The sequence below is a fragment of the Carettochelys insculpta genome, chromosome 29 (genome assembly GCF_033958435.1).
Source record: "Carettochelys insculpta isolate YL-2023 chromosome 29, ASM3395843v1, whole genome shotgun sequence".
NCBI classification, from domain to species: Eukaryota; Metazoa; Chordata; order Testudines; family Carettochelyidae; genus Carettochelys; species Carettochelys insculpta.
Window position 1 is genome coordinate 13,063,305 of NC_134165.1, and position 25,572 is coordinate 13,088,876.

The following is a 25,572-nucleotide window of genomic DNA, read 5'->3' on the forward strand; positions in this document are numbered from 1 at the left end:
TACTGCTTCATTTGCCTTCCACTGAAATATGAGTACAATATTTGTTCCAATTCGTTTATTTGGTAGACAGTAGAAAGTCAGCAAGTTCTCAGTAGCCATCTTCTGCAACATTTCTGCATGTTTGTGTATGTTCCTTGGTGGTATGCAAAACAAATCCCATGCCTGAAAAGGGCACAGTGATCTTGAAAAGCTGAATGGCACTTATTTCAAGACCTCAGATTACCTTAAAACCATGTTTCCCATCCCATGATATGCGTACCCCTAAGAGAGAAGTCTGGCAGTGATGTTTTTTTTCCTTTTTGAAGAAAGGCTACTTCATAACAAAGGTTGAGAAACACTGCTCTTGATGACTCAACATGCTCTGAAGCCATATGGCCATTTTCAAGAGACTTCAGTTTAACTTGACCTCCTATTGTACCACAAATCTACTTACTCACCATGAAATTCTGTGATCTCCCCCAAAGCAACAGAACAATCCATTTGGATTTCATTTCATTCTCGCCTTTTATCCTTCCTTTGGTTAGAAGAGTGTGAAATGCTCCCAGAACTAGAGGGTTCGCCTTGCATCTAAAGAAACAAGTTCCCCTTTCACAAATCCAATTGAAGATGAAGCTTGCAAGGAGGCAGGAAAGAAAGACGCAAGCCTTTTTATATTATTAAAAAAAAAAAGTCAGGAGTTCTTTGTGAGGTCTAATGCAACTTTGTCACTTTGTTCAAATTTTCAAAATAGTCTTTATTCTCCTTTTCTTTTAGTATAAAAAAATCCACAAGTTAAGTGCACCACAGTGTATACAGAGAGAGACATAATGCTGAACATCCATAACAGTCAGGTGTACGGCTAAACACGACATATGTTACAGAGACTTAGATTCAACTGAAACCTCAAGATAAAATATATTCACCAAATCTGATTTTTTCCTTCATAAAACAAAAATCAAAAGATTGAGGATCCCTGAAATATTTTTCTTAACCCTAATAAGACTTCATTATACTCAAGTCATTTTTAAAAGTATGCATTCGTAAAACAAGCTGTTCAGCAAGCAAACTTGTGTGTTGGTTGACAGTTGCTACACACTCAAGCATAGATGGAAACCCACCTCTACACTGAGTAAGAGCCTTAGGTTTTGCTGTCAAGCCACCAAGCTGCTTTTAAAATATGGTTTCATTATTAAGCTGTAGTTTTAAAAGTCTAGTTTGCATTTAATGACACGTTCAAACAGGAGTCACACTGTGTTTCAGGCACCAAAGCATGGCTTTGACTAGACTCAACATGCAAAGGAGTCCCAACATTACTGGGAATGTATAAAAAGAATGTCCCATGCCACACTCCAGCTGCATACCCACCAGGAGAAAAATGAAGAGAATGTGAGCACAGAAAGTGCTTCATGGGATCCATTCTACTGTGAACTCAAGGGGGGAAAAGCCCTAGGTGTCCTCTATTATGTGACCACCAGGGAAATTAATGTGTGACTGGCTTTCTATCAAGCACCATTTGGAAGGCGAAAGGACATGTGTCAATTCTCCTGATAAGCAACAGATTTGAGACGGATCTGCAATAATTATAGTTTGATAATTTGAAAGTCACCTCCCTCCCGCCCACCCCCACAATTTATAGACAGTTGATTAATAAAAGCCAAGAGACAGTGCTGCAGTATTACTCCAGTGGAATTAAAGGAAGATCTGTGGGGCTGCTAAGTTCACATTCATTTAATGAATTAGCCCCTTTTTTAACAGAGGCACTGCTACCATTACATGGTTTATTAAGTTTTAAAAGTGCCTGAAGGGCTGGGGCACCAGGAAGACACCCCACTGTTCTGTGTCTAAACTGCAACTTCAGGTTAATATGACTAAAGCAGTTACATTGTGAGAAGTGCTGACAGTATGTGATGTCTTTCCTTAAACCAGCTTAGCCTCTTTGTTCACCAGATAGTGTAGCCACCATCTGAGCTTCCCATGAAGTAGTTTCCCTTCCGTTGCGTCACTAACACATTGGCGCCCTGCAAGGCTGCCAGCTGGGCTGCATTGGGAGGGCAGCCAGGAGGTGGCGGCTGAAAGACAAAAGAAAAAGGAGGAGGAGTTAAGAGGCTCAAAGGACAATGCCTCCTTGGCAGCTCAGTCTGGTAGGCAAGATGTCTTGGATTACACTGAACCAGGCACTCCCTTTTACAACACAGAATAAAATGTCATAAGCACACTATGATCAGAGGTCACAAAAAAAAGAAAGGGGGGGGCAACTCCCCCAAACACCTGATTTTAAGTAGCAGAGATGTCATTTCCTGTTCCTCGCTGAATGGAGTGAAGGCAACGAGATGGGAAAGAATTAAGACTACAGATACTGCTTTGGCTTTTGTCACCTAAGACAATGCCAAAGCAGAGATGTGATGGCAGAAAGAGGGGAACAGAACAGCATAATTTCTACAAGCAACCGTTGCAATCACTGGTTCTCTATCAGCAGCTGATTGGTCCTAAGCACAGATACCAGCACCTTCTGATGAATGTTCAAAGATGGAGAAATAGACTCTCTTGGCCTGAGCTGCCAGCCTCCCATGTAACTCAACATGAGACATGCAAGCTTCACATGATATATTTGTACTTACAGGAAGATTAGTAGTGGCACCAGCCCCAAACCTCGCTCCGGCATCAAAAGCACCTTCAACAAGGACAGCTGACCCAGGAGGATAGACAGGGCCTACAGGATAATAGGCCATTGGAACTGAAGAGCCCATTGGGCCAACAGCCACAGATGGTGCCATGGGCAGGTACAGAGAAGCACCAGGATAGGCGGCAGACATAGTGGGTACAGTGGCAGCCCCTGGATGCACAAAGCTTGGACGATAGAGCTGGAATGAGAAAGAAACACAAAGTTAGATTTTCCTAATCCCAGAGACGTTTACAGAGATCTCTCAAAGTACTGACAGCATGTTATTGTGCTGCCCCCGCTCATCCCAAATACATAGGATCCTAAAGGCAGTTCCTTCCCTGAAAGCACGACTCTACCCATAGGGAGAAGTGTTTGCTCAAGATTGCCAATTTAATGCATGGTGCTTCTCAACTGTCAGCTAGAACTGGTTCAGAAGAACCATCTGATTGGCTTTTTCCTACACAGTTTAGCTCTCGTGGCAACTCCAAGAGAAGCATTAACTAAAGTTACTGGCATTTTAAATGGATTTGGGAAAGGAAATGTTATTGGTGGATTTCAACCAGACTTTGGAGCAAGTTTTTCCCATTTGAGAACAGGAACATTGCTTGTTTCTATACACGAAGCCTCCGAGAATGTGCAGTTAATGCAATTTTGTCAAATATTATGCTCGACCATTTCACCAAAACTACTAATTGCTTTACTGATTTCTGAGGGAGAGAGAATTTCTGAAACTTGGAACAGCTTCCAAAGTGCACAGAGCACGCTTTTTTAATTACCAGTCAGAATAGCATGCCCTAACTCAGCAAATTTCTCACTAGACAGAGCTGCCAGAACTGACTACTGTCCTAGTCTCCTAAAATACAAATGATCATTCCAGGAAGGTTAAGTATTCATTTGTAACCAATTTGGGTCTGCTTTTTGGGTGTGGAGCACAAATACAGAAGGGACGTATTGTGTACCTCAGAATAAGCTGGAGGCGCATCGGTATAAGGTGGTGCTTGAGGAAGAGGCATCGTCTGCGGGTACACAGAAGGATTACCAGGAGGTTGCACTGGGTAGGATGGCTGCGTCGGATATTGACCTAAGAAGCAGAAGAGAATTTGGCCAATGTTAACAGAACTGTCATTACAGAAAGAGGACAGGAAGCTGAGTATATGGCAGCAGTTCTCAAAGTGTGGTCTATGACCATCTTGGAGGTGGGCCATGGGCTCAGGACTGACCCTAGCTCTCCAGCCTTCTTACGCTACAGCTACGTATCTATGTTTTTATGCTCCAGTAGACTAATATGAATTAGTATTTAAAGATAAGCAAATGCATTTTGTCATTCTGGCTAGGTGTGAGGGATAGCTCAGTGGTTTGAGCACTAGCCTGCTAAACCCAGGGTTGTGAGCTCAGTCCTTGAGAAGGCCCTTTTAGGGGTCTGGAGTAAGTAGGAAAAAAAAAATCTTTCAGGCATGGTGCTTGGTCCCGCTAAGAGGGCAGGGGACTGCACTCAATCTCCCAAGGTTCTTTCCAGTTCTATGAATGTGTATCTCCACATATTATTATTAGGTGGTTGACTGGTGGTCACAGGAAGGTTTGCAAGGAGCAGAGTGGGCTGCAGGCCAGAATGTTTGAGAACAACTAGTTTACAGAAAGCACCTACTTTATATATCCTTGAGAGAAGAGACCACAATGGATTGAAACAACACATTTGTACACAAACAAGAGACAGAAGACACAAGAGGGATTGTACAAAGAGTAAAGAGCACTAAGTTATGCTCTAGCAGTACTAATGGCAAGAATTAAAAGCAAAAATATAGTTTTGGTACTAATTGTGAAACTCCTTTAAAGGAACTAGGCTACTGCAGAGTTAAATACCATCATAGGCAGAGCTGCTGATAATCCACCTTATTCAGAGTTGGGCACCTTGCTCCTCAGAGTTTTGCATATCACAAAGTTTTGACTCTCTGACACAGAACTATGCCAACTGCAGGGACATCAACAATATTACATTCTTTATCATTTGACGCTCCCGATAGGTTGTCATAAGTGCAATTTCCAAACAGCAGCTGTTAATGCTTTACAATTAAACACTGTCATTCCATATGCTTCACGTCACAGAAGGAAGAGTTCATAAAAAGAGATACTTGGTTTCCACAAAAGAGGGGACATAACACACACTGAAGTAAGAAACAGATCTAGTCCCTGGAGTCCAAGAGGATCTGCTCCCAGTCCCAGACTCTCCTCTATACATTATTTCTTCCTTATCCTCTTATTAATTCATGCAAAAGTTGACATTCCATTAAAGTGAGGAATGCACCAGGACTTAGTAGTTGTACAGTAGCGCTGCTTTTGAAGCCAAGGCCAAGAGGAAGTACTGCTTGCTATCTTGGGTAAATTTTGCATCAACTACCAATTAAGCCTTCATGGGGCTGGCTCTACAGTCTGTTTTTCTCATCAAGTCAATATGTGTTCAAAATAAATAAATTCCATGTGTTTGTTCAGCTGCATGTAAGATAGGCATGGCAAAGAGGTGTGGCTTGAATAAGTCACCATCAGGGAGGCGTGGTTTTAACATGACACTGAAGGAAAATTAAGAGAAAACGATTAGCTTTGTTGATGGTGAAGTGAGTCCTGAAATGATTTAAAGATCATGGTGTCTTGGGAAATGCCAGCAGCTCCCCTCACCCCTGGCAAATAAACACAGTCAACTGAGGTTGTACAAATGTGCATGAATGCCTCAAGTACCACCCATCAATGGCACAGACCCCACTTTGCCTCCAGTGGCCTCCCTCACACCCCTCATGTCCACCTCCACGGTGCTGCTGTAGCACAGCACCATCCTGCAGATGCTACAGTTCTCTTACAGGAACCAGCCTAGAAAGAGCCCTCATGACACAGTTTAGTGATGCTTGATTAGCAAACCCACGTTCATGCATTGTGACTGCTGAGCTAACCATTGAAATGTTCCACTCATGCCTGAGACTTCCCTGCTTCTCAAGGCAACAGAAGCTGCCACAACTGTCCTCCTTGCCCCAACCAGCTCCCGTCCCCACCATCCCCTCCCTACCTCACAGCTGCTCTATCTTGATCCCTGACTATCATCTCCTTGTGCTACCCGTTAGCTACTGCAAGCACCCCCAGCCTGCCCCCTCCCACAAAAAACACCCCCCACCTGCAGAGTAAAAAAAAAAAGCCTGTGCCCAGGGAACTGATCCCTCCCCTGTGGGTCCGAGCTGCTCCCTAGTTCGCCCATGGTGCTGAGACACACTCCCCACATGCGCCCCTCCCCCCCACAGTGCTACCCGCTGCAGGCACCCCTGGTCCGCACCCTACTCTCTTCTCCCCCCCTCCACATTCCTGGCCCCTCCCCTTCCCCTCCTCCTCCTCCTCCTCCCACGCGGGGCTTAACCCTCACCCACATACACCCTTTCCCCGCCTCCCGCCGGGGCTACCCCCCTGCAGGCACCCCTGGCCCCCACCCCGCCTTCCCCTCCCGGCCCAGACCCCCACTCCCTCCGCCCTCCTCCATACGGGGCTTAACCCCACCCCCCAAGGACTCCTTCCCCTCCCCCACGGACCGGACCGGACCGGCCCGGCCCAGCCCAGCCCCTCCCGCAGGCGGCCCGGGGGTTCAGGGCTAGGCCCAGGCGCGCGGCGTCACGAAGACCGAGCACCCGCCGCGCTCCCCGCCCCGGGCCGGCGGCCGGGCCCCGCCCTTGCCTTTGCTGTTCATGGCGGCGCGCTGGGGCTAAGCTCGGGCTCGGGTCCGGGTCCGGGTCCGTTCGCCGCGCGCACTTCCTTGTTATTGTCACTGCGGCGCTGGGCAGAGGGCGGGGGGCAGCGTCTGACGCTGGCGTGCGGCGCTGTGACGTCACGGCGCGCCTCCGGGGCCTGTGGGGGGGGCGGGGAGAGGGGCACGTCGGGGGGCGTGGCCTAGGCGGGAGCGGGTTGCGTAATACCTCTAGCCCCGCCCCCCCGAGTTCGAAACGCTGGGAGTTGTTCCCGCCCGGACTCCTGGGGTCCGGGGAGAGAATTAAATGAGGGTGGGGCTGCTCCTCCCGGCTATGGGAGAGAAGCATGGTGGGGGGGCAGGGGAGGGCTGCTCCTCCTGGCCATTGGGGGGGGGAACGTGGAGGGGGGGGCTGCTCCTCCCGGCCATTGGGGGGGGGAACGTGGAGGGGGGGGCTGCTCCTCCCGGCTATGGGGGGGGGGAACGTGGAGGGGGGGGCTGCTCCTCCCGGCCATTTGGGGGGGACCTGGAGGGGGGAGGCTGCTCCTCCCGGCTATGGGGGAGAACCTGGGGGGTCTGCTCCTGGCCATGGGGGGGAACCTGGGGGGGCTGTTTTTCCCAGCCATAGGGGGGCTGCTCCTCCCGGCTATGGGAGAGAAGCATGGGAGGGCTGCTCCTCCCGGCCATGCGGGGGGAACCCGGGGAGGGTGGGCTGCTTCTCCTGGTCATGGGGGGAAAAACCTGGGGGGCTGCTCCTCCCGGCCATGGTGGGGGAACCCGGGGGGAGCTGCTCCTCCTGGTCATGGGGGAAAAACCTGGGGGGCTGCTCCTCCTGGCCATGGAGGGAAACCTTGGGGGATGTTCCTGTAGGCCATGAGTGGGAGGGGGAGCTGCTTGCTCCCGGTCATAGGGAGGACTGCTTCTCCTGACCATGGCGGAGGGGGGCTGCTCATCCTAACCAAAGAAGGAGGGGGAGCTGGAGCGGGGGTTGCTCATCCTGGCCGAGCAGGAGAGGGAGAGCCAGCGTGCCTGAATAGGGCTTGCTGCAAAGGCACTGCTTACCCCAGCCCAGGGTGGGCGTTGGGGAAGCCACCTCTTATCCCAGCTGAAGTGAGGAGCAGGAACTCTTCCTTTCCTTTCCCTGCTGGGAAAGCAGGGCTAGTATCGCCCTGAAATGACATTAAAGTTCTTTACAAACGTTGGATGATTAAGCTTAAAGAAGGAAAGTGCTGTTATTTAAGAATTCTATCCCAACTGGCTAATGCATCCCTTTCATTTAATGCTGTCATGAATGAGTGCAGGGAAGGGGTTAATATCTTCCTGTTGTAACTTGAGCCCAGGTGAGCGGATGGTAGCGGGGTGACTTTTTTTTTTTAACTGAGAACAATTGCAGGGGGTCTTTGCAGGGGAGGCAGGTAGAAGGATGTCTCCCAGGTAACTGAAATGAATCCCATAAATATCCTGACTTTCTCAAAATCAGCCACAGAGGTGTAAGTAGAAGGGAAATGTATAGTTAGGCACAATTAGGTTATGGTTATGTTGAATTTGGTTGGAAAGTGTATCTGTTTTGTTGCTTTGATTAATGACTTGATTTCTCCCCCTCCCCACCCCCGTAACTTTTAAGCTGAATCTAGGGGAAATATATTCTCTCCGTTGCAACCCCATGATTTATTTTCTCTTGTTTTCTGAATAAGTTACTTTTTTAAGCAAATGATTTGATTCCTATGTGCTGAGAAGGGTCTGTGTATATGCATGCCTTAGTCTGAAAGGTCAGCTAGTCAGTTACAGTTCTTTGTTTTAAGCTGTCTCCTGAGTGGGGGTTAAGAGCTTGGGGGTACTCTCACAGAGAGACATTCTCAGGTGTGTCTTCCTGGTTTAAGGGGTTTTTGTTTTAGCTGGTTGGTGGCAGCTGTACCTCCTAGCCCCCAGGTCAGGTAATCTGTGATCTTGGGGACCTTTGTAAGCAAGGGCAAGATGTTTTAAGTTTTTGCGGGTCCCCATTTTCTGCAGTTAAAGTGCCAGAGTGGGGAAGGAACCCTAATTTACACAATCCTGCTAAAACCTCTACAGCGCATCAGGGATTTACAACCCATCCTGGACAATGATCGCCCACTTTCACAGGCCTTGGGAGGCAGACCAGTCCTTGCCCACAGACAACCTGCCAACCTGAAGCAAATCCTAACCAGCAACTATACACCGCACCACAGTCACTCTAACTCAGGGACCCATCCATGCAATAAACCTCATTGCCAGCTCTGCCCACATATCTACACCAGCAACACCATTACAGGACCTAACCAGATCAGCCACACCATCATGGGTTCATTCAGCTGCACATCTACCGATATAATTTACGCCATCATCTGCCAGCAATGCCCCTCTGCTATATACATCAGACAAACTGGACAGTCTCTATGTAAAAGAATAAACACACACAAATCAGATATCAGAAATGGCAATATACAAAAACCCATAGGAGAGCACTTCGATCTCCCAGGCCACACAGTAGCAGAGTTAAAAGTAGCTATCCTACAGCAAAAAAATTTCAAGACCAGACTCCAAAGAGAAATTGCTGAGCTACAATTCATCTGCAAATTCGACACCCTCAGCTCAGGCTTAAACAAAGACTGTGAATGGCTGGCTAAATACAAAAGCAGCTTCCACTCCCTTGGTGTTCACACCTCCAGATCAACTGCCGGTAGTAAGCCTCACCCTTCCTGGCTGAGCTAACCTTGTTATCCCCACCCTTGCTCTAGCTTATTTATACCTGGCCCTGCAGACTTCCATTACCAGCATCTGATGAAGTGAGTCTGTGCTCACGAAAGCTCATACTCAAAACTTTTCTGTTAGTCTATAAGGTGCCACAGGACCCTTTGTTGCTGTTACACACAACCTTGAGGTACATCTCTTTGAAGCATACAGTACCTCATCCCTTGCTGTAGCACAGAGCTGCAAATAGGTGGAAAAAAATCCCCGTAATCATCCTTTGTTTTTTCCTTCTGAATCGGACATATAAAAAGCATTCATTTCGAAGTTCATGCATAAAAGATCAATGGAAACAGCTGATAACCTACAAATATTTTTAAATTTAATTAAGCTTTTAGGCAAGTAAAATTTCACCAGGCGGTGAGTTCTGTTCATTAGCGTCAGCTAATGCTTTATTAGTTATTTCGGCCTGAGCTTTAGGATATGTTAGTTCTTTTAAAACATCACCTCTTTGGTGTTATAACAGGCAGTTGGTGTCTGCATTATTCCCCAGTCATGTGTCACACACCCTCATAGAAGTCACTCAGGAACTATAACTCCCACCCCACACATGCCAGAAACCTTTACAAGGTGACCATCAATGTGATCACACACAGGCAAATTTTTAATCGTGAAGGTAATTATTGGAACACCTTACTTCAGGACAGGGCAGTTTCTACATCTTTTGCAGTCTTTTTCAAGGCTGCATGTCTCGCTCCATCAGAGAAGTTACGGGCCTGATGCAGAAATTTCATGGGTAAGGGTCTCTGGCCTGAGCTGTATAGGAGGTCACCAGTATTCCTTCTAAGCTGAGCACTTGGGCAGCTGTCCAAGAAAGATTCAAATGCCTCCCAGCTGATTAGCACAGCGGGTAGCTTGTGTTTGTACGGGTGGTGAACACCCTCATATAACTCAATGCACATAACAAAATTTATTCCACCCAAATGGAAAAAATTAAAGGGAACCCTGGCGGTCACACTAGATTATCAAAATGCTCCTTTCTGGCCTTGCAGTCCATTAAATCAAGAATGCTTTGAAATGTCAGCATCCCATGGGAAGTAGCTATTCCAAGCAGATCTGTCTACCTATGCCTCTTTATTCCACAATGGCCATGTCTATACTTACAAAAAAACTATAGGAATAAGGGGATTTCGCTGTTGGCAGGGTGCTTTCGAAAAGGACCCCCCGTGTAGATGAGCCACAGGCAAGCAAACTGCAGCACTTTCGAAGCACCACGGCCGGCGGCATGCTAATGAGGCACTGAATATTCATGTCAGTGCCTCATTAGTATTCTTCAAGTTGGTCATTAGCATGGCCATTTCGAAGTTTTTTGTAGGTGTAGACATAGCCAACAACATAGCCTTAGTAGGGACTGCTGGGACTTGATGCCCCATTGATTCAAGTCTCTCCATTTCTCACCAGAAACAGGCCCATTTTTGTGGAAACATAACTATTTTTGGTCCATACAATTTTTCAAAGGAAGGGTCCAGCCTACAGAATTAACTCAAGTGATGCGACCTTGGATGACCGCCTTTGAAGTAGCCTGTCACAATAGAGAGTGGCTACAGTAGAGTATGCAGTTGAGTTCTGTAGGTATTGCTGTTGGGTTCTCTATTCTCTTCTCAGCTTCAGTTCCTTTCAAATGGTCCCACGTGACCACAGCTATCTCATAAGGCAGTGGGTCTCAGTCAGGATCATGCTCCTATGCCTGATGGCAGCTGGAACAGGGGGATGACTTTTAGAGATGTGATTTTATTTCACACGGATGAAAAATTTTTTTAAAAAAATTAAACTAGGGTCCTGTCAACTGACACAGTAAATTCAGAAACTAACTAGTGACAGAGAGATAGTTGTATAGCAACAGAGAGGGAGCCGTGCTAGTCTATATGCTATTGTGTTAGTCTGTATTCTATCAAAACAAACAAGCAGTCAAGTAGCACTTTAAAGACTTCAGGTCATGGGTCTGACCCACGAAAGCTCATCATCTAATAAATTATCTTCCTAGTCTTTAAAATGCTACTTGACTGCTTTTTTGTTTTGATAGAAACTGATCAGGTACATCTGGGGTTGACAAAGACTGTTAAATAGCTTCATTGCCGCTTAAATGGCTCTTTCAAAGGTTCAGTGTCTGCTCACAGGTCAGGCAGCCTTTTTCACTTTTAAGTTCACTAGATAAGCTTCAGAAGAGCCAATGGACAGCAATAGGAAGAGGTGCGTGGCGGGATATTAAGATCCCAAATTTTCAGGTGTCCTATGCAGCTGCACATTCTGTGTATGGGTAAGGACAGCCCTGACGAAGACCTAGAGAACTGAAATAAACAATGTGCTCTGAGGCTTGACTGCACTTCCCGACCTGTTATCATAACACAAGTTTGATACAACGTCAAAGATGCTCAAACAGAATTTATAGCCAGAGGCCCAGGGTAGGTGAAATGAAGGGCTTTGAACTATTCTCCCTTCATATGACTATCAGGTTCTACAAGTATGACTCGTCCTCCTTCGCTTTCTATTGTTGGCATGAGTTTCAAAAAAAAATGTCACTTTCTGTCTCAATTCTTATCTGTAAACTTTGCCAGTGCAGCCTGGTTTGCGTTGAGAGCCCCTTCCCTGGCCCCTTTTACCAAGCTCATTCTTAAGCATCTCAATCAACAACTGCCTTGCTTCTCGCTGCTTAAAAGAATGTCTCATGAATAATGTACACAGCGACTGATGAATATGCACAGCAGTTATTGTGCCTGTGAGGGCTTTATGAATAATTGATGAGCATAGAATGTGCTTTGCCTTGCCACTGTCCGGGAAGGGTAAAAAAATGTTTACCCTTTAGAGTGGAAGAAAACGCCGTCCAGGTAGCTTGAGACCTGCCTGTATAAAATAGCCTGATTTTCAGCGCTCAAAATGCGGAAGCAGAAAGAGACCGTGAAAGCCAAAGAAGGCCTGAGCATCTGCATCAGGCGAGATGGCAGATTGTTTTCTATAGTAGAAAACAGGCTCAGATGCGTAGCTGGGTTAGTCTGTAGCTTCACAAGTAAGACGGGAAAGTGGGTCTTTGCCGCAAACTTTAAGGTGCTACAGGACTGCTTGTTATACAAAAAAATTACCTCTGAAATGGTGACCTTTCTGCTGTCTGGGTGTCTGGCTTTCTGCCATGGCCCAATCCTGCAAGGTACTAATTAGAATACCTGAGGTGTGCCCCCGCCCCCAGTGCACATTGAGATTAGGTGAGAGCAGAGCTGTCCCATCCATTGGACAATCTGGGGTGGCTGCCCCAGGCCCCATGCTTTTGGGAGCCCTGTGGTGGCCATCCTAGCTGTCCTATGGACAGGAAGAGGGGTGGATCACCTGGGGCAGAGCATGGCAGCTGGTAATGGTAGCAGCAGGGGGTCTCTTCCCCCCAACCCCTGCGCTCACCATGAGCCTGGTCTGCTACACGATGCTGAGCCTCGCCCTCCTGGCTTACTGAACTCTTTTCTCTGCCACAGTGAAAAGCAGCCTCCCACTGCCACAGCCTGTGCCAGGTAATCTCCAGACCAGTTGGTCAGGGAGGAAGCAAGGGGCAAGGTGGAAGTGGAGGGAGGGCTGCGGGGGGGCAAGCCTGTGGTGTGCAGAGGTGGCCCCAAGCCTCACTTCTGGCACAGTTATTTGGATGGGACTCTTTCTGTTGTTTCCATTTTTGAAAGAAAGAAAGAAAGAATGTTTGTGAAGTGTCCGCCCTTGTAAACAGCCATGGATATAATTGCGTTTGTGTGACTAGTTGAAGGTTAAAAGGAATTAAGGATACTCTGCTCCGTGCAGAATGAAGCCCTGACTTAGTGTAATAATAATCATAATAATGTGAAATAATTGTTAATTACCTTATGGCACCTTCTACTTGCAAATTATAAAGGGCAAAATTCTGGCTTTATTTAAATTGACGGGAGTTTTGTCACTGATGGCAATAGAGTGCTGGAACAGTTCTTATAATGGGGGCACAGTGAGCTATTGAACCAAACTGTGAACCCTGTATATGATGGAAACCGCTTCAAGACAGGGTGTGGCAGCACCTTTAGTTCCACACATGTGGCAATAGCGCAAGCATTTAATCCCACGTAAGTAAACAAAGTCTCAAATGCAGGGAAATATCTGAAACTTCCGAGCAAAATCCAGATCCTGTTTACAGCCCTAGAGGAGAAATCAGGGAAGGGCTTGATTCAGCAAAACATTAAGCATGTGCTTAACTTGAAGATTTACTCCATCCCTATCCAGCAAAGCCCGGAAGCATGTCTTAATGCAGCAAAAAATGCTTCAACCCATGGGCTCTTTGTATTTTGCTAAATCAAACAGAGATCTTGGTTTTCTGACACTTGGATTTTGTGCCATGGGGGAAGGCAGGCCTGTCTCCAAGACCAGTGTTCCCTTTAATTTTTGTTAAGTGCACCAAGGTTCATGAGGGTGTGCACCACCAATAGAAACACATGCTGCCCACTCTGGGTAGCTGTGGGTGCTCTGCTAATCAGCTGGGTGGTACTTGAATCTTTCTGGGAAGCCGCCCAAGCTCTCAGCTTACAGTGAACACTGCCCAGGACATCTGAGGGAAACTAGTTTAAGGTTTGATATCTATCAGTTGTGGAACTGAAGGCCCTTCTGGAGAGAGAGAGAGAGAGGTCTCAGAGGCCATGCAGTCGGGTGTAGCTGATTTGGCCCATTGTCTGTGGTTAAGAAAGCTAAATCCTTAAGTCAGGGAGAAAGAAAAAGACAGGAAAGGTAGACTCCTAACTGGGTCCTCTATCAAGAATTCCTGTGGACAGAGCAGGTACTGAGCAAAGGACATTTGATAACAATCAATTTTATTCCTGCCAGCTTTCTTATCACACATATGAATATGATTTTACTCTAAACAAGCTGTTTTTCAAAGTAGTAGTCCTGGTACTTGCTAAACCAATTTGTCTTCAAACTAATTTAAAAATTCAATGTGTACCCTTTCCCCATATGTATTATATTAATAGTATGCCAATGTATGTAAATGAGTCTGAAATTCAACTAGATGGAAGTATTTAAATATTCATAATCACAGTACAGCATATGCAAACCAGAGCCTCGACAGAATTGTACTTGCAGAGTCTCAAATAACAGCTGTACTGAAACAAAGCCAGATGAACATAATTGATTTAGTTATTTAAAAAATGTCACCATTGGTTGTGCATTTGTTAATATTTGTACATGGGGATTAACATGTGGATCAACCCTCCGTTAAGGAAACCATGTAAAGTTGGGCTTAATTTTAAACACATCCTTAACTCCTGTTGAAGTCCATCTATTCATTTAAACTCTGTCATGAATCCAGAGCTCAGAGAGAACTGCATTGTAATTTCATTTTTGCTGCATTCCTCTGTAAAATAGGTCTGTTACTAATTAATACTAAATATCTTGGTATGCCAGTAGTGTAGTTTAGCTTATTTTCATTCCAGAAACATTTTTGTGTACAGATATAGACTAAAGGTCAGCCCCCACAAATTAAAAATAGCATGTAGGCATTTTTAAAAAGGATGGATATCCTGTCAGTTATGATGCATGTATTCAATCATGTCTATCCTGAAATGTATTTTAGAAGCACATTTTGAATTAACTTTGGTGAACTCAAGTGACTTTTCAGGCACCCATTTAAAATCAGTCCAATAGCTTCTCAATGAAGAGAAACAAAAGCTGTAGTTCTTTCTAGTTGATCCAGGCGGGTAAAAATGATTCTACTTTATCGGCCCAGTTTTTGTTTGTTTTTAAGCGGCACCAGCAATTGAGACATGTCTTTTCCCCCTTTCTCTTTCTTAAAGATAAGATAGAAGTTACAGTTTATCCAACCGTGCATATTAAAGCATGCACAATGCAAGATATATTTTGCTTCACTTTAATTAATCAAAACTAGCTGTAATTGGTCTATAAGTTAACTGCTTTAAAGAACCACAGATATTACATCTGTGTTTTTTAATGAAGGAAACCCTTAAAAGAGATTTTTGTGTTCCTTCTTTTAATTATGGAGTGACAAAGTTAAAGTAGCAACCGATTTTCCTTTACAAGCCTGATTTCCTCCCACCTAAAATCCCCCTCCCCCAAAGTCTAACTGCCGCAAAATAGGTAGATTAGATCTGAAACTGATGTAGAAATTCTAGGTGAATTGGACAAAGACTTCCTAAACAATTGCACTTAAAAATACAGATACTCAAGGCGATTCAAAAAAATTATCATCTACTTCAATAAAAATGATCATTACTTTTCTGTGTGTGATTACCTCTTAACTTGATGATGTCCTCGTTGCTGACCAAAAAAAAAAAAAAAAAAAACAGTCCCTGTCTTATGCAGCATACAGTCTGAAAGTCAAAATTCACTCCTGAATTGAGCAATAGTGAAGAGCACAAGGAATTCATTTGGCTCCATGTGATTTTGTGGTAGCTTACCAAGTTTACTAAGGCACTTCTGTAGTCCCCACTATTGTAACATCTGAGCGCACCGCAATCTTTAATGTATGATCCAAAAGCTCTATGCAGGCATATATTCTTATTGAGGCTTGCAGCTAGACTTGCCCAAGGTTACACATAAAGTCTGTAGCAGAGGAGCGTGGTTGTTAAATCCAAGTCTCAGGCATAAACACTGGGCTGAGCCCAAGTATAGCAATGCACAGGGTTAACCACTCAACTCATCCTAGCAGTTTTTAATCCCAAAGGTCCACCTCCAAAGTCCTTGAAGACAATGTGGAATCTTTCTATGGACTTCAAGAGCTGTGGCTTGAGCCTTTGGAGAATGCAAGTAACCTGGACAGCTAAGGAATGCAAGCTTGTTAGGCAGGCACATGCCATGATGCACAATGATTAATTTCCTTGGGATTGCATTGCTTCTGGGTAGTCCATACAGTTTATTCTCTTCTTTTTTTAGTACCTGCGCTTGCTGTGTTAGCAATCAGTGTGTAAGCACAGGTCTGCCTTGGGGCATACCAGCCTGTAGGTAGATTCAAGAGGTCAGCCAGGATGCCCTTAAGTAATGGTACAACAGTGATAGATTAAAAAGCTACTGGAGGCTCCCCAGCTTTATCTAAGTATCTCCTGCTGCTTTTTGCAGCACATGATATTAAAACACTGTGTGATTTAAGTATTAACTAGTCTAAGTTACTAACCAATCAGAATGCTTTTACTATGGTATAGTAACTACTACTTGTAGGCTACTTGCTCAGTCTATAGGGCTATATCTAAATTGCAGGCTTCCTTCTGGCAGAAGTCTGCAGCTCCAGGAGCCTTCTGCTGACAGCCTGGTAATCCTCGTTCCACATGGAAGAAGGGAACTGTGCACAGAGAGGGTTTCCCAACATTTGGCCCCATACAGACAGGCCAAATGTCAGGAAAGCCTCTCCTGACAACTGTCGGCAGGAGATATGAACAACTTGCATGCCTTTGCCGATCGATCTCTTTAATCTAGGCATAGCCTAGATATACAGAGAGAGAGAGAGAGAATGAATTCACACTACTGTGGTTCTTTTGGATAATGTTGATCACAAATTTGGCCTCTGTACCCACTGAGGTCTGAGTAGCGCTGTGTTATAATAGTCAGGACAGCCCTCCAAGCAGAACAGCCTTTATCAGCTGCAAACTTCTTGGGCAGCGTTTCTTAAACCCGGTTCAGACCGCGGAACACCAAACACTGACAATTTTTATGCAGAATGCCTATGAAAATATTCTTTAAAGACAAACAAATCAACCAACCCAAAAATCAAACAGCAACATATACAGCAAAATCAAAGTGACATAAGTTAATCGGATATCATAGCAATGAAGAAGTAACATTGTATCTGATTTTAATAACACTAAATATATCCCATCGGGGTGTGATACCCAAAAAGTGCCAGACACTCACAGCACGCCTGTGAGTTGTTCACGAAACACAAGTGTTCTGTGAAATATAGTGTAAGAAACACCTGTTCTAGAAGGACAGCCAGGCCCCAGGCTGCCTCTGGTCCCGCTAGGGGTCCTCTGACTGCAGGAACGGACAATAGGAAGCAATATTCATATACAACGCAGACCAATTTGCATATTGTGCTTGAAGCTGTTAGTAGTGAGGGTAATAGTATTAACGCTGTTTCTATACTTCAAAGTGTAAAGCTCAGCCGCACTTTTACCCAGTGGAACAGTCATGCACCCACCAAGTTGTAGGTAGACCGCCTCCGGGAGAGGATTTATACCTGGTTGTATTTCCAGATCTGAAGAAGTGGGTCTGCCCCACAAAAGCTCTTCACCCAATAAATTATTTTGTTAGTCTTTAAAGTGCTACATGACTGCTGGGTTGTTTTGTTAGAATACAGACTAACAGGGCTGGTTACCTCTCTCTTACTATGCAGGAGGGGAGAAGCTAATAGCGCTGGGAGCTGTTTCCACTCCGTGCTGTCTGTGTGGTTTTTTTTCATACCCGGGAGTGAGAAACTTCCTGCTCAGTACTGTTGCAAAGTGGAGAGGGGAACACCCCTTGAAAGTTTTCATCATTCAACAGTTTCATAACAAGGCCACCTCCGAGTTTCAGGAAAAAAAGAAAAAGGACATCCAGGAAGGTCCTGATCCCACAGAATTGGATAATGGCAGGGCAGCTTGTAGAGAGTATCCTTAGATTTCCCAGGAGAGAGATCTCAATAAAGAGAACAATCCAGGCAAATCCTTGGTGGGAGGTGGCCTTAGCAGCGCAGGGGTTTCCAGCTCTAAGTAGCCCCCATGAGAGAACCAGATAAAGTGCGGGAAGCAGACTGTCTCCTTTGTCCTGTCCTTGCTGCGCCTGTGAATGCCAGTATTTAATATATTAATTTATTATTATTACATGCTGCATTAGGGCTTGGAGGAGCTGGTTTAAGGGCGACTGGCAGGAAGGAATCCGGGAGTCAGGACTACTTCAAGCTCTGTTGCTAACTTGCTGGGTGACCTTGGTAGAGTGGCAGGAGTTTCCAAGGCCCGTCCCCCCGCCCCCCGGCCTTAGATTCCTTCTCCCCGCCTGCCCCCCAGATATACTGGCCTCCGTTCCGGCTCAGGTTTGCCACGTGCTAGAAGGGGGGAGCGCAGAGCGTCTCTTACAAAGGGGGCGCTTTTCAGGCTGGGGTGGGAGAAAGGGGGGGGGTTATTCAGGGAGATTTTTGGGGGGAGGGGGAATGCAGGATGGGAGTCCTGCGCCCCCTTGAGGCCCCGGCCCGCGTTGCAGCCTGCGGGATGCGGCAAAGGCCTTTGCATAAATTATGTTCATGACGCAGCAGCTAAAAAAAGCCAAGTAACAAAAAAAAATCCCCCCCGAGCGGGGGCCCGGAGTTGGGGCGGCTTCAAGGGGTCCACGCCCGGTGCAGACCCCCGGGGGTCGCGGTGCAAAGACTGGGCCGGGCTGGCGGCAGGGGGGCCACCGCCTCCTTCCCCCCCAGCCCCCCTTTGTGTGCAGCAGCCTCCGCTCCGCTGCTGTGAGATGAATTTTTAATTATTCCCAGCCAAAAAAAAAAAAAAAAAAGGCGGCTCGGAGTCCCGGCCCGAGCGGGGGGCGAGCGGGTACCGGCGCGGTGAGTGCGGGGCCCGGGAGAGGGGGTGCGGTGGGGCCGCTGCGGGGCGGGCAGGGGGGGCGGGGGGGACCCGGTTCGGTGAATATGCAATGGTCTTAATTAGCATAATTTATATATTTATGATAAAGAGAAAAACAGGGGCCGGGGCCGCTGCGAGCGGGGGAGACGGGGCCGGGGGAGCCCGGGGAGACGGGATCGTGTGGAAATGGGGCCGGGGGGAGGCCGGAGATTGGGGGGCCCCGGTTCTCCAAGGCCACCCGGCTGGGGTCGGGGAGACGGGGAAGGAGGGAGATGGGGTTAGGGGGAGCTGAGGAGCCGGGGTGAAGGGGTGTCCTGGTGCTCGGAGAGACCCAGAGTTTGGGGGCAGGTCGGGAGTCTGGGTTGGGGGGGGCGCCCCTGGGATTGGGGAGCCGGGATTAAGGGGAGCCCCGGGGGTCGGGAGTTGGGGGGAAGCGGGGTTCGGAGGAGCCAGAGGCTGGGGGACTCAGGGACTCGCGGAGGACCCCCGGTGACCCAGGGCGCGGGGGATCCCCGGGATCGGAGGTGCCAGGAGCGGGGGGAGCCCCGGGGATCTGGGGGGACCAAGGGATCGGAGGAGGCTAAGTCTGGGGAAGCTGGCGGGGGACCCGGGGGTCTGAAGAGCCACAATCTGGGGGAAACTCCGGGGATTGGGCGAACCCGTGGGTCGAAGGAGCTAGACCCTGCGGGAGCCCCGACGATCGGAGGTTGGGGGGACGGGGGGATCAGGGGAGCCAGCCCTGGGGGAACCCCGGGGATCCGGGGCGGGGGTGCGAGGATCATGGGAACCAGATCCTGGGGGAGCCTCGCGGCGTGGGGGGACCCGGCGATCGGAGAAGCCAGACTCGGGGGGGGGGGGAGCCCCGGGGATGGGCGGGGCCGGAGGTAGGGGGCCTGCGGGAAAGGGACCGCGGTGGGAGCGGCCCGAGGCGCGGGGCCGGGGCCGGGCTGTGCCCGCACCGCGGGAAGCAGGGCTGTATTCCGGCGAGCGGGGCTGGGAGGGGGGTGTCTCAGGCTGCAGTGGGGGCTGCGGAGGCCCCGGGGGAGCAGCTGCAGGGGCCGGACTGGGGACAGAGCTGCCTGGCTGGGACGGAGAGGCGTTGCTGAGACGGTGGCGGTGGGGAGGCGGTCACCCGGCCCTTCTCCCTGCCAGGGTCTGCCTCCAGGGATGGCGTGGGGCTGCTCCCCTGCATTTGGGTGCTGGAGCCCCTTGGCGGGAGGAGGAGGTGGCAAGTGCATCTCAGGGAAGTGCTTCTAGCCCTAGCTCTGCCACCGCCTTGCTGGAGTCCCTGGGCAAGTCACTTCACCTATCTGCCTCAGTTTCCCCACCCATAAAATGGACACAGTGATACTGCCATCCTATGCAAAGCCCTTTGAGGTCCACTTATGAAGAGTGCTGGGTAAAAGTATCAGAGAGCGAGCCATGTTAGTCTGTATCTTCAAAAACAAGGTGAAGTCCGGTGGCACCTTATAGACTAACAGCTGTTTTGTAGTATAAGCTTTGGTGGGCAAAGACCTGGTTCGTCGGATACATGAGGCCAAAGGTGGCTATCAATGTTGTTGTTTCACACCAGAGCAAAGGAGGATAATAGTGAATTTGATGACATCCCAAACGCACAGGCACCCTGAACAACAGTGGCGAGCACAACAGACACCCCCAAAACTAAATAAGAATCTAAGAACAGCCACATTGGGTCAGACCAAATGTCCATCTAGGCCAGTGTCCTGTCTGCCGACAGTGGCCAATGCGAGATCGTCCAGAGATCCCTCCCCTGTGACCCATTTCCAGCCTCTGACAAACAAGAGACTAGGGACACCATTTCTACCCATCCTGGTTAATAAGTATTGGTGGGCCCATCCTCCAGGAATTTATTTAGTTATTTTTCGAACCCTGTTCAAGTCCTGGACTTCACAGCCTCCTCTAGTGAGGTGTTCTATGGGTTGGCTGTGTGCTGCCTGAAACAATGCTTCCTTTTGTTTGTTTTAAACCTGCAATCTGTTAATTTCATTTGCTGCCCACTAGTTCTTATGTTATGGGAATAGGTGAATAACTTCTCCTTATTCTCATTCTTCATACTGGTCATGATTTTATAGACCTCTATTGTATCTTTCCTTAGCCTCCTCTTTTCGAAGCTGAAAATGCGTGTCCCTGATTTTTCACAGCAGCCTCTAACTCCAATGCGAATTAATACTAATTACCAAAGGCAATGGATGGGAAAGAGGATGGAGTTTTCTAAAGGCTAAATTGGCTGTGCTTTGGGTAGGGAAGTAGGCAAGCTCCTGGCATGTTTTCATCCCCTCAAGAGGCTGAGTTGGTAGGGCCAGTATTTCTTATGTTAATGACTGTACAGGTTAAATCTCTTTAATCTGTAACTCTCTTGTCTGGCAGCCTCCGTAATCCAGCATGATATTAGTTAACTGGATATCTATTTATCATGCGTGGGGCCAAGTTTCCCATGGGCCATAAAGTTTGTTTCCAGCCACCAGTCCTGGCTTTCACTGTTCTGTGCTGTTATTTAGCTGTAATTTACCCTTAAATGTCTCTGAAGGCCCAGTGAGCAGTAGAAGTGTTGGAAATGCTGCTAAACTATATTGACCTCCTGTGGTCTAGCAAATTCTCTGGTTAGACATGGGTCAGAGCCCAAGGGTGCTGGGTTAGAGAGGTTCAGCCTGTGTTTGTGACAGGGTATTAGGATACAAACTGTCTTTCTGCCAAAGACAGATCTTATCAACAGCTTTAAATACTAATAGAATAAACTCTTACATATCCAGCAGCCTCAGGACCAGGAGGTTGCTGGATATTCAAAAAGGCTGGGAGCTGACTGGGGTGAGGAGCCCTGCTGGCAGCTCCAGCCCCAGGAAGCTGGTTGAGGCACTGAGTTCAGGGGAACTCCAGCAGCCGCAGGACGGAGAGAACTCTTTGAGGGTGCAGGGGCTCTGATGGCAGTCCCAGGCATTGCCAGCCCATGGAGCTCTGCCGGTGCATGGGGCAATTCTGATGGCACGCAGAGCTCTGCCAGCACGCAGGGCGATGCTGGGGGGAGGGGCAATGTCAGCAGCCCTGGGCTTGAGGTCCTGGCAGCTCCCTGCCAGGAGGGGGCAATCACAGGCATAGCACTGCCCAGCAAAGTTGCATTTGTCCACCTCAGCAGAATGACCTCCAGACGGGTCTCCAAGGACCTGGCTTTATTCTTTGCCTCAGGTTTTGCAGTCCTAGTGCCCAAGTCTTTTTTGTGCATGAAATATCAAGACCCAGCATTTTTCCCATGCATGCCCATCACAGACAGTTGCAGCAAGGGTTGTGATTTTACTGCTCTTGTTAAGCGGGCATCAGCTGGAAAGAGATTTAAGTCATCTGTAATATTACTGTGGTACCGTGTTGGAAGTTTGAGATGTGCATTTTTAAAGATTAGGCTGGCTTAGTCGGATCTTTATAGTTGTAGGACCTACCAGAATTGATGTTATGAACTTCCTGTACTCATGGTTAATGTACTGGGCCTGGGACTCAGGCGATCTGAATTGTGTGCATGGCTCTGCAACAGATGCAGGGTCATTCATTTAATCTCTTGATAGCCTATCTGTAAAGCGGGGATAATAATACTTTTCTTTCTCTCAGGAGAAAACAATTTAAGCGCAGTCTGGAGTAGTGCTCCTGCTAATTATTTTCATCTCTGGGTGGAATAAATTTTGTTATGCATACCAATACATGTGTGACGTGCATCACCCACAGAAACACATGCTGCCAGCTGTGGGAGGCTGTGGGCACTGCTAAATTAGCGGGGGAATCTCTCCTGGGTTGCTATCCAAGCGCTCAGCTTACAGGGAACACTGGTTCTGAGATATATGTAAAGTGAATAAATATGGCTTCCAAGTCCACACCTAATTCAAGAAGCTCTCCAGCAAACATATTATTGTGAGCCTATTACAGCAAGACCTAGAAGCCCTATTTTGCTGGGTGTCATACAGACCCGTAGGGTTTTGACCTGAAGATCTTACAATCACAGTAGACAAAGGATGGGATGGAAAACAAAGCTACAGGGTGATTAAGTGACTTGCCCTGGGTCATCCAAGAGGTTGACGACAGACAGAGCTCAGGGCAGCTCTCCTAATCTGGGTGGGCTGCGTTGTCTACATAATAGAGCGTCATCCTTATTTCAAGGGTTACAGTGATTGTAACACAATGTAGGGGAGGGAAGCAACAGTTTATTTTAACAGTACTAAGTGGATTTGGTAAATAGCTGAGAGTTAAATCCAGGAATTGGTAGGAGTTATTGGGTCATGCCGCTGGCTTCTTTTTTTAATATATGTACAGGTTGCACCTCCAAAAAATGGCATTCTCTGGCCTGGCAACATCCCTTGTCCAGCAGGATGAGGGGTGTTCCTGAACCAGATGACCAGAGCAGGAAGACACCAAAGCTGGATCCCAACAGCCCCGCAGGGGGCAGCGGGGCCTGGGCCAGATGCAAAATCTCCCAGCAGCCCTGTAGGGGGCTGGGGCCAGACTGCCAGCATCCCCCAGCTGCCCCACGGGGCCAGAACGCTGGCATCCCCTGCCAGCCCATGCAGAGCTGGGCCGGGGAGCTCGCAGTGGGAGGCCAGCAGGGGCAGCCAGGGACCAGGGTGCATTCACCTCCCCAGGTTCAGCAAAATCTTGTGTCCGGGACTCCTGAGGTCCCCAGACCTCAGTGAGGTGCAATCTGTAGTAAAATGCCCTGGATGCAGACACAAGCTCACAGTTCTTGCTTTTAAATGGGAATGGCAAGTCCTTTGGTAAATGGATTGGTAGGTTGTCCTGGCTTTCCTGCAAGTCCCAGACAGTGCAGCTAGCTCAGCTCAGGCTGTGCCTAGGCACAGCCAACTCCAAGATCAGGGCCAAATAATTGCCGACCAACTGCTGGCAAATGCCAGTGACTTCCAGTAAATATGTCCAAGTCAGACAAGGCATGGGGGAGAGGCAGGGTGTTCTTTAAAGTTTGCAGATGCTGCATGTGCTGTGCAGCCATGAATTCCCTCTTGTGATTTTCCCATCCTGAAACTCAGCTCCAAGCCTCAGTTCACGGCAGGCAGCTGTCCTATGGCCCACAGATATTTGTCACAAAGTACATCTAACAGTAAACCAATTTGTCATCTGTTCTGCTTCCAAAACTGTCGTGTTAGGTCAGCCGAGCACTCTGATCTGATGATAGCCCATTTTACAGCAGCCCCTTATAGATCTTCATAGATTTAAGGTAGCGTTGGACTGGCTGTTCTTATGTGTCACAAATGAGTCTTCATTCATTTAGCTCAGGGAAGCCTTTGTTAGATGGTCTGGCACAAGCTTTCTAGGAAAAAGGCTGATTTCTCTTGCGGAAAACGTAACAGTGAGCTTTGAGGAACTGACATGTTCCAAAGTTATCCCAGGGAGGGACAGAAATCTCTGTCTTCAAAGAGTTAATGCATCTCCAATCAAAGGCCATGTCTGGTTAGCCCTCAATCCTCAGGGGTTTAAAAATGGCCGGTTTCACTCTGAAATTTGCTAAGTTTCCTTGGGAGCATGTGCACGTTTCCAGAAAGGTTGGATTGGCCATTTTTAAGTTCTTTAGCATTGGAGATTGAGGTGCTTTTCATTTTATCCCCAGATACTGCTGCAGCTTGCAAGAAACAATGTGCAATTCAGCCACACTAATTGGTTCCTGTTTAGGGTAGGGATATGCAAAGTGTTGGGGGTGGGAGCGCTTGGAGGGCTTGACATTTGCTGGGGGAGGTGCAGGATGATCAGATGCTGGGTCTCCAGCTCATCCATCTCATTAGAAATGTTGACTATGTTACTGTTTTTATGTACGTGTATTCACATTTATATACCAGTTAACAACCTTTTTACATTCTCCAGACTTACTTTCTTACACATGCCAAAAGAACGTAAGAATGGCCATACTGGGTCAGACCAAAGGTCCATCCAGCGCAGTAGCCTGTCTGCTGACAGTGGCCAGTGCCAGGTGCCCCAGAGGTGGGTGGACCGAAGACAATGATCAAGCGATTTGTCTCCTGCCATCCATCTCCAGCCTCTGACGATCAGAGGCCAGGGACACCATTTCTACCCTTGGCTTATAGCCTTTTATGGACCTAACCTCCATGAATTTACCTAGCTCTTTCTTAAATTCTGTTATAGTCCTAGCCTTCACGGTCTCCTCTGGCAAGGAGTTCCATAGGTTAACTATGCGCTGAGTGAAGAAGAACTTTATTAGTTTTAAACCTGCTACCCATTAATTTCATTTGGTGTCCTCTAGTTCTTGTGTGATGGGCACAAGTAAATAACTTCTCCTTATTAAGCCTCTCCACACCTGTCATGAATTTGTATACCTCTATCATGTCCCACCTCAGCCTCCTCTTTTCTAGACTGAAAAGTCCCAATCTTTTTAGCCTCTCCTCATATGGGACCTGTTCCAAGCCCCCAGTCATTCTAGTTGCTCTTTTCTGAACTTTTTCCAGTGCCTACTTTTTTTGGCATATGAACATAACTGAAATGTCCGTCGTTTGGATGAGGTTAGACAGGTTGTGGTGACGTTTGCTCATTGCAGGGACGAAAGGTGGGGCTCAATGTAAAAAATTTGCTCTCCCCTGGTTTAAGGCAGTGGTTATCAGCTCAGGGCTCAGGGTCACAAGCAGGTTTCAGGGTGTCCATCAAGGAGAACCAGTTTTAGACTGGCTGCAGGGGCCTGAATCCCCCCTCCTGCCCCCCTGGGGCCCTGAGCCCCACCACCTGTTGCTGAAGCAGAAGCCTGAGCAACTTAGCTTCACCTCTGTGGTGTGTGGTCCCAGGCAGTTGTCCTGCTTCCTACCCCGCTATTGCTGGTCCTGGTTTTTATTTGCAGAAAACCAGTTGTATTATAGGTGGATCCAGCGAGTTTTGCAGCATTGGGGTGGGGGGGTGCTCAG

General features: G+C 47.7%; 2 protein-coding genes across 3 annotated transcripts in view; one reads left to right on the top strand and one right to left on the bottom strand.

The window, feature by feature from the left end:
• Positions 1–694: 694 nt before the first annotated feature.
• Positions 695–6,486, bottom strand: DAZAP2 (DAZ associated protein 2). The gene is made up of 4 exons (XM_074979744.1): positions 6,347–6,486; positions 3,601–3,722; positions 2,598–2,840; positions 695–2,048 (listed from the first exon to the last, which is right to left on the bottom strand). The coding sequence occupies exons 1-4, from the start codon at positions 6,357–6,359 to the stop codon at positions 1,920–1,922; spliced, it is 507 nt and encodes a 168-aa protein (XP_074835845.1). The 5' UTR covers positions 6,360–6,486; the 3' UTR covers positions 695–1,919.
• Positions 6,487–18,423: 11,937 nt separating this feature from the next.
• POU6F1 (POU class 6 homeobox 1) overlaps positions 18,424–25,572 on the top strand; it is a 39,430-nt gene continuing 32,281 nt past the window's right edge. The window contains exon 1 of one of the 2 annotated variants that reach the window (XM_074980243.1): positions 18,424–18,543. The gene's annotated coding sequence lies outside the window, so the exon portion shown is untranslated. Of the gene's footprint in view, positions 18,640–25,572 lie in introns of both variants that reach the window. The other variant, XM_074980242.1, reaches the window with a different exon arrangement.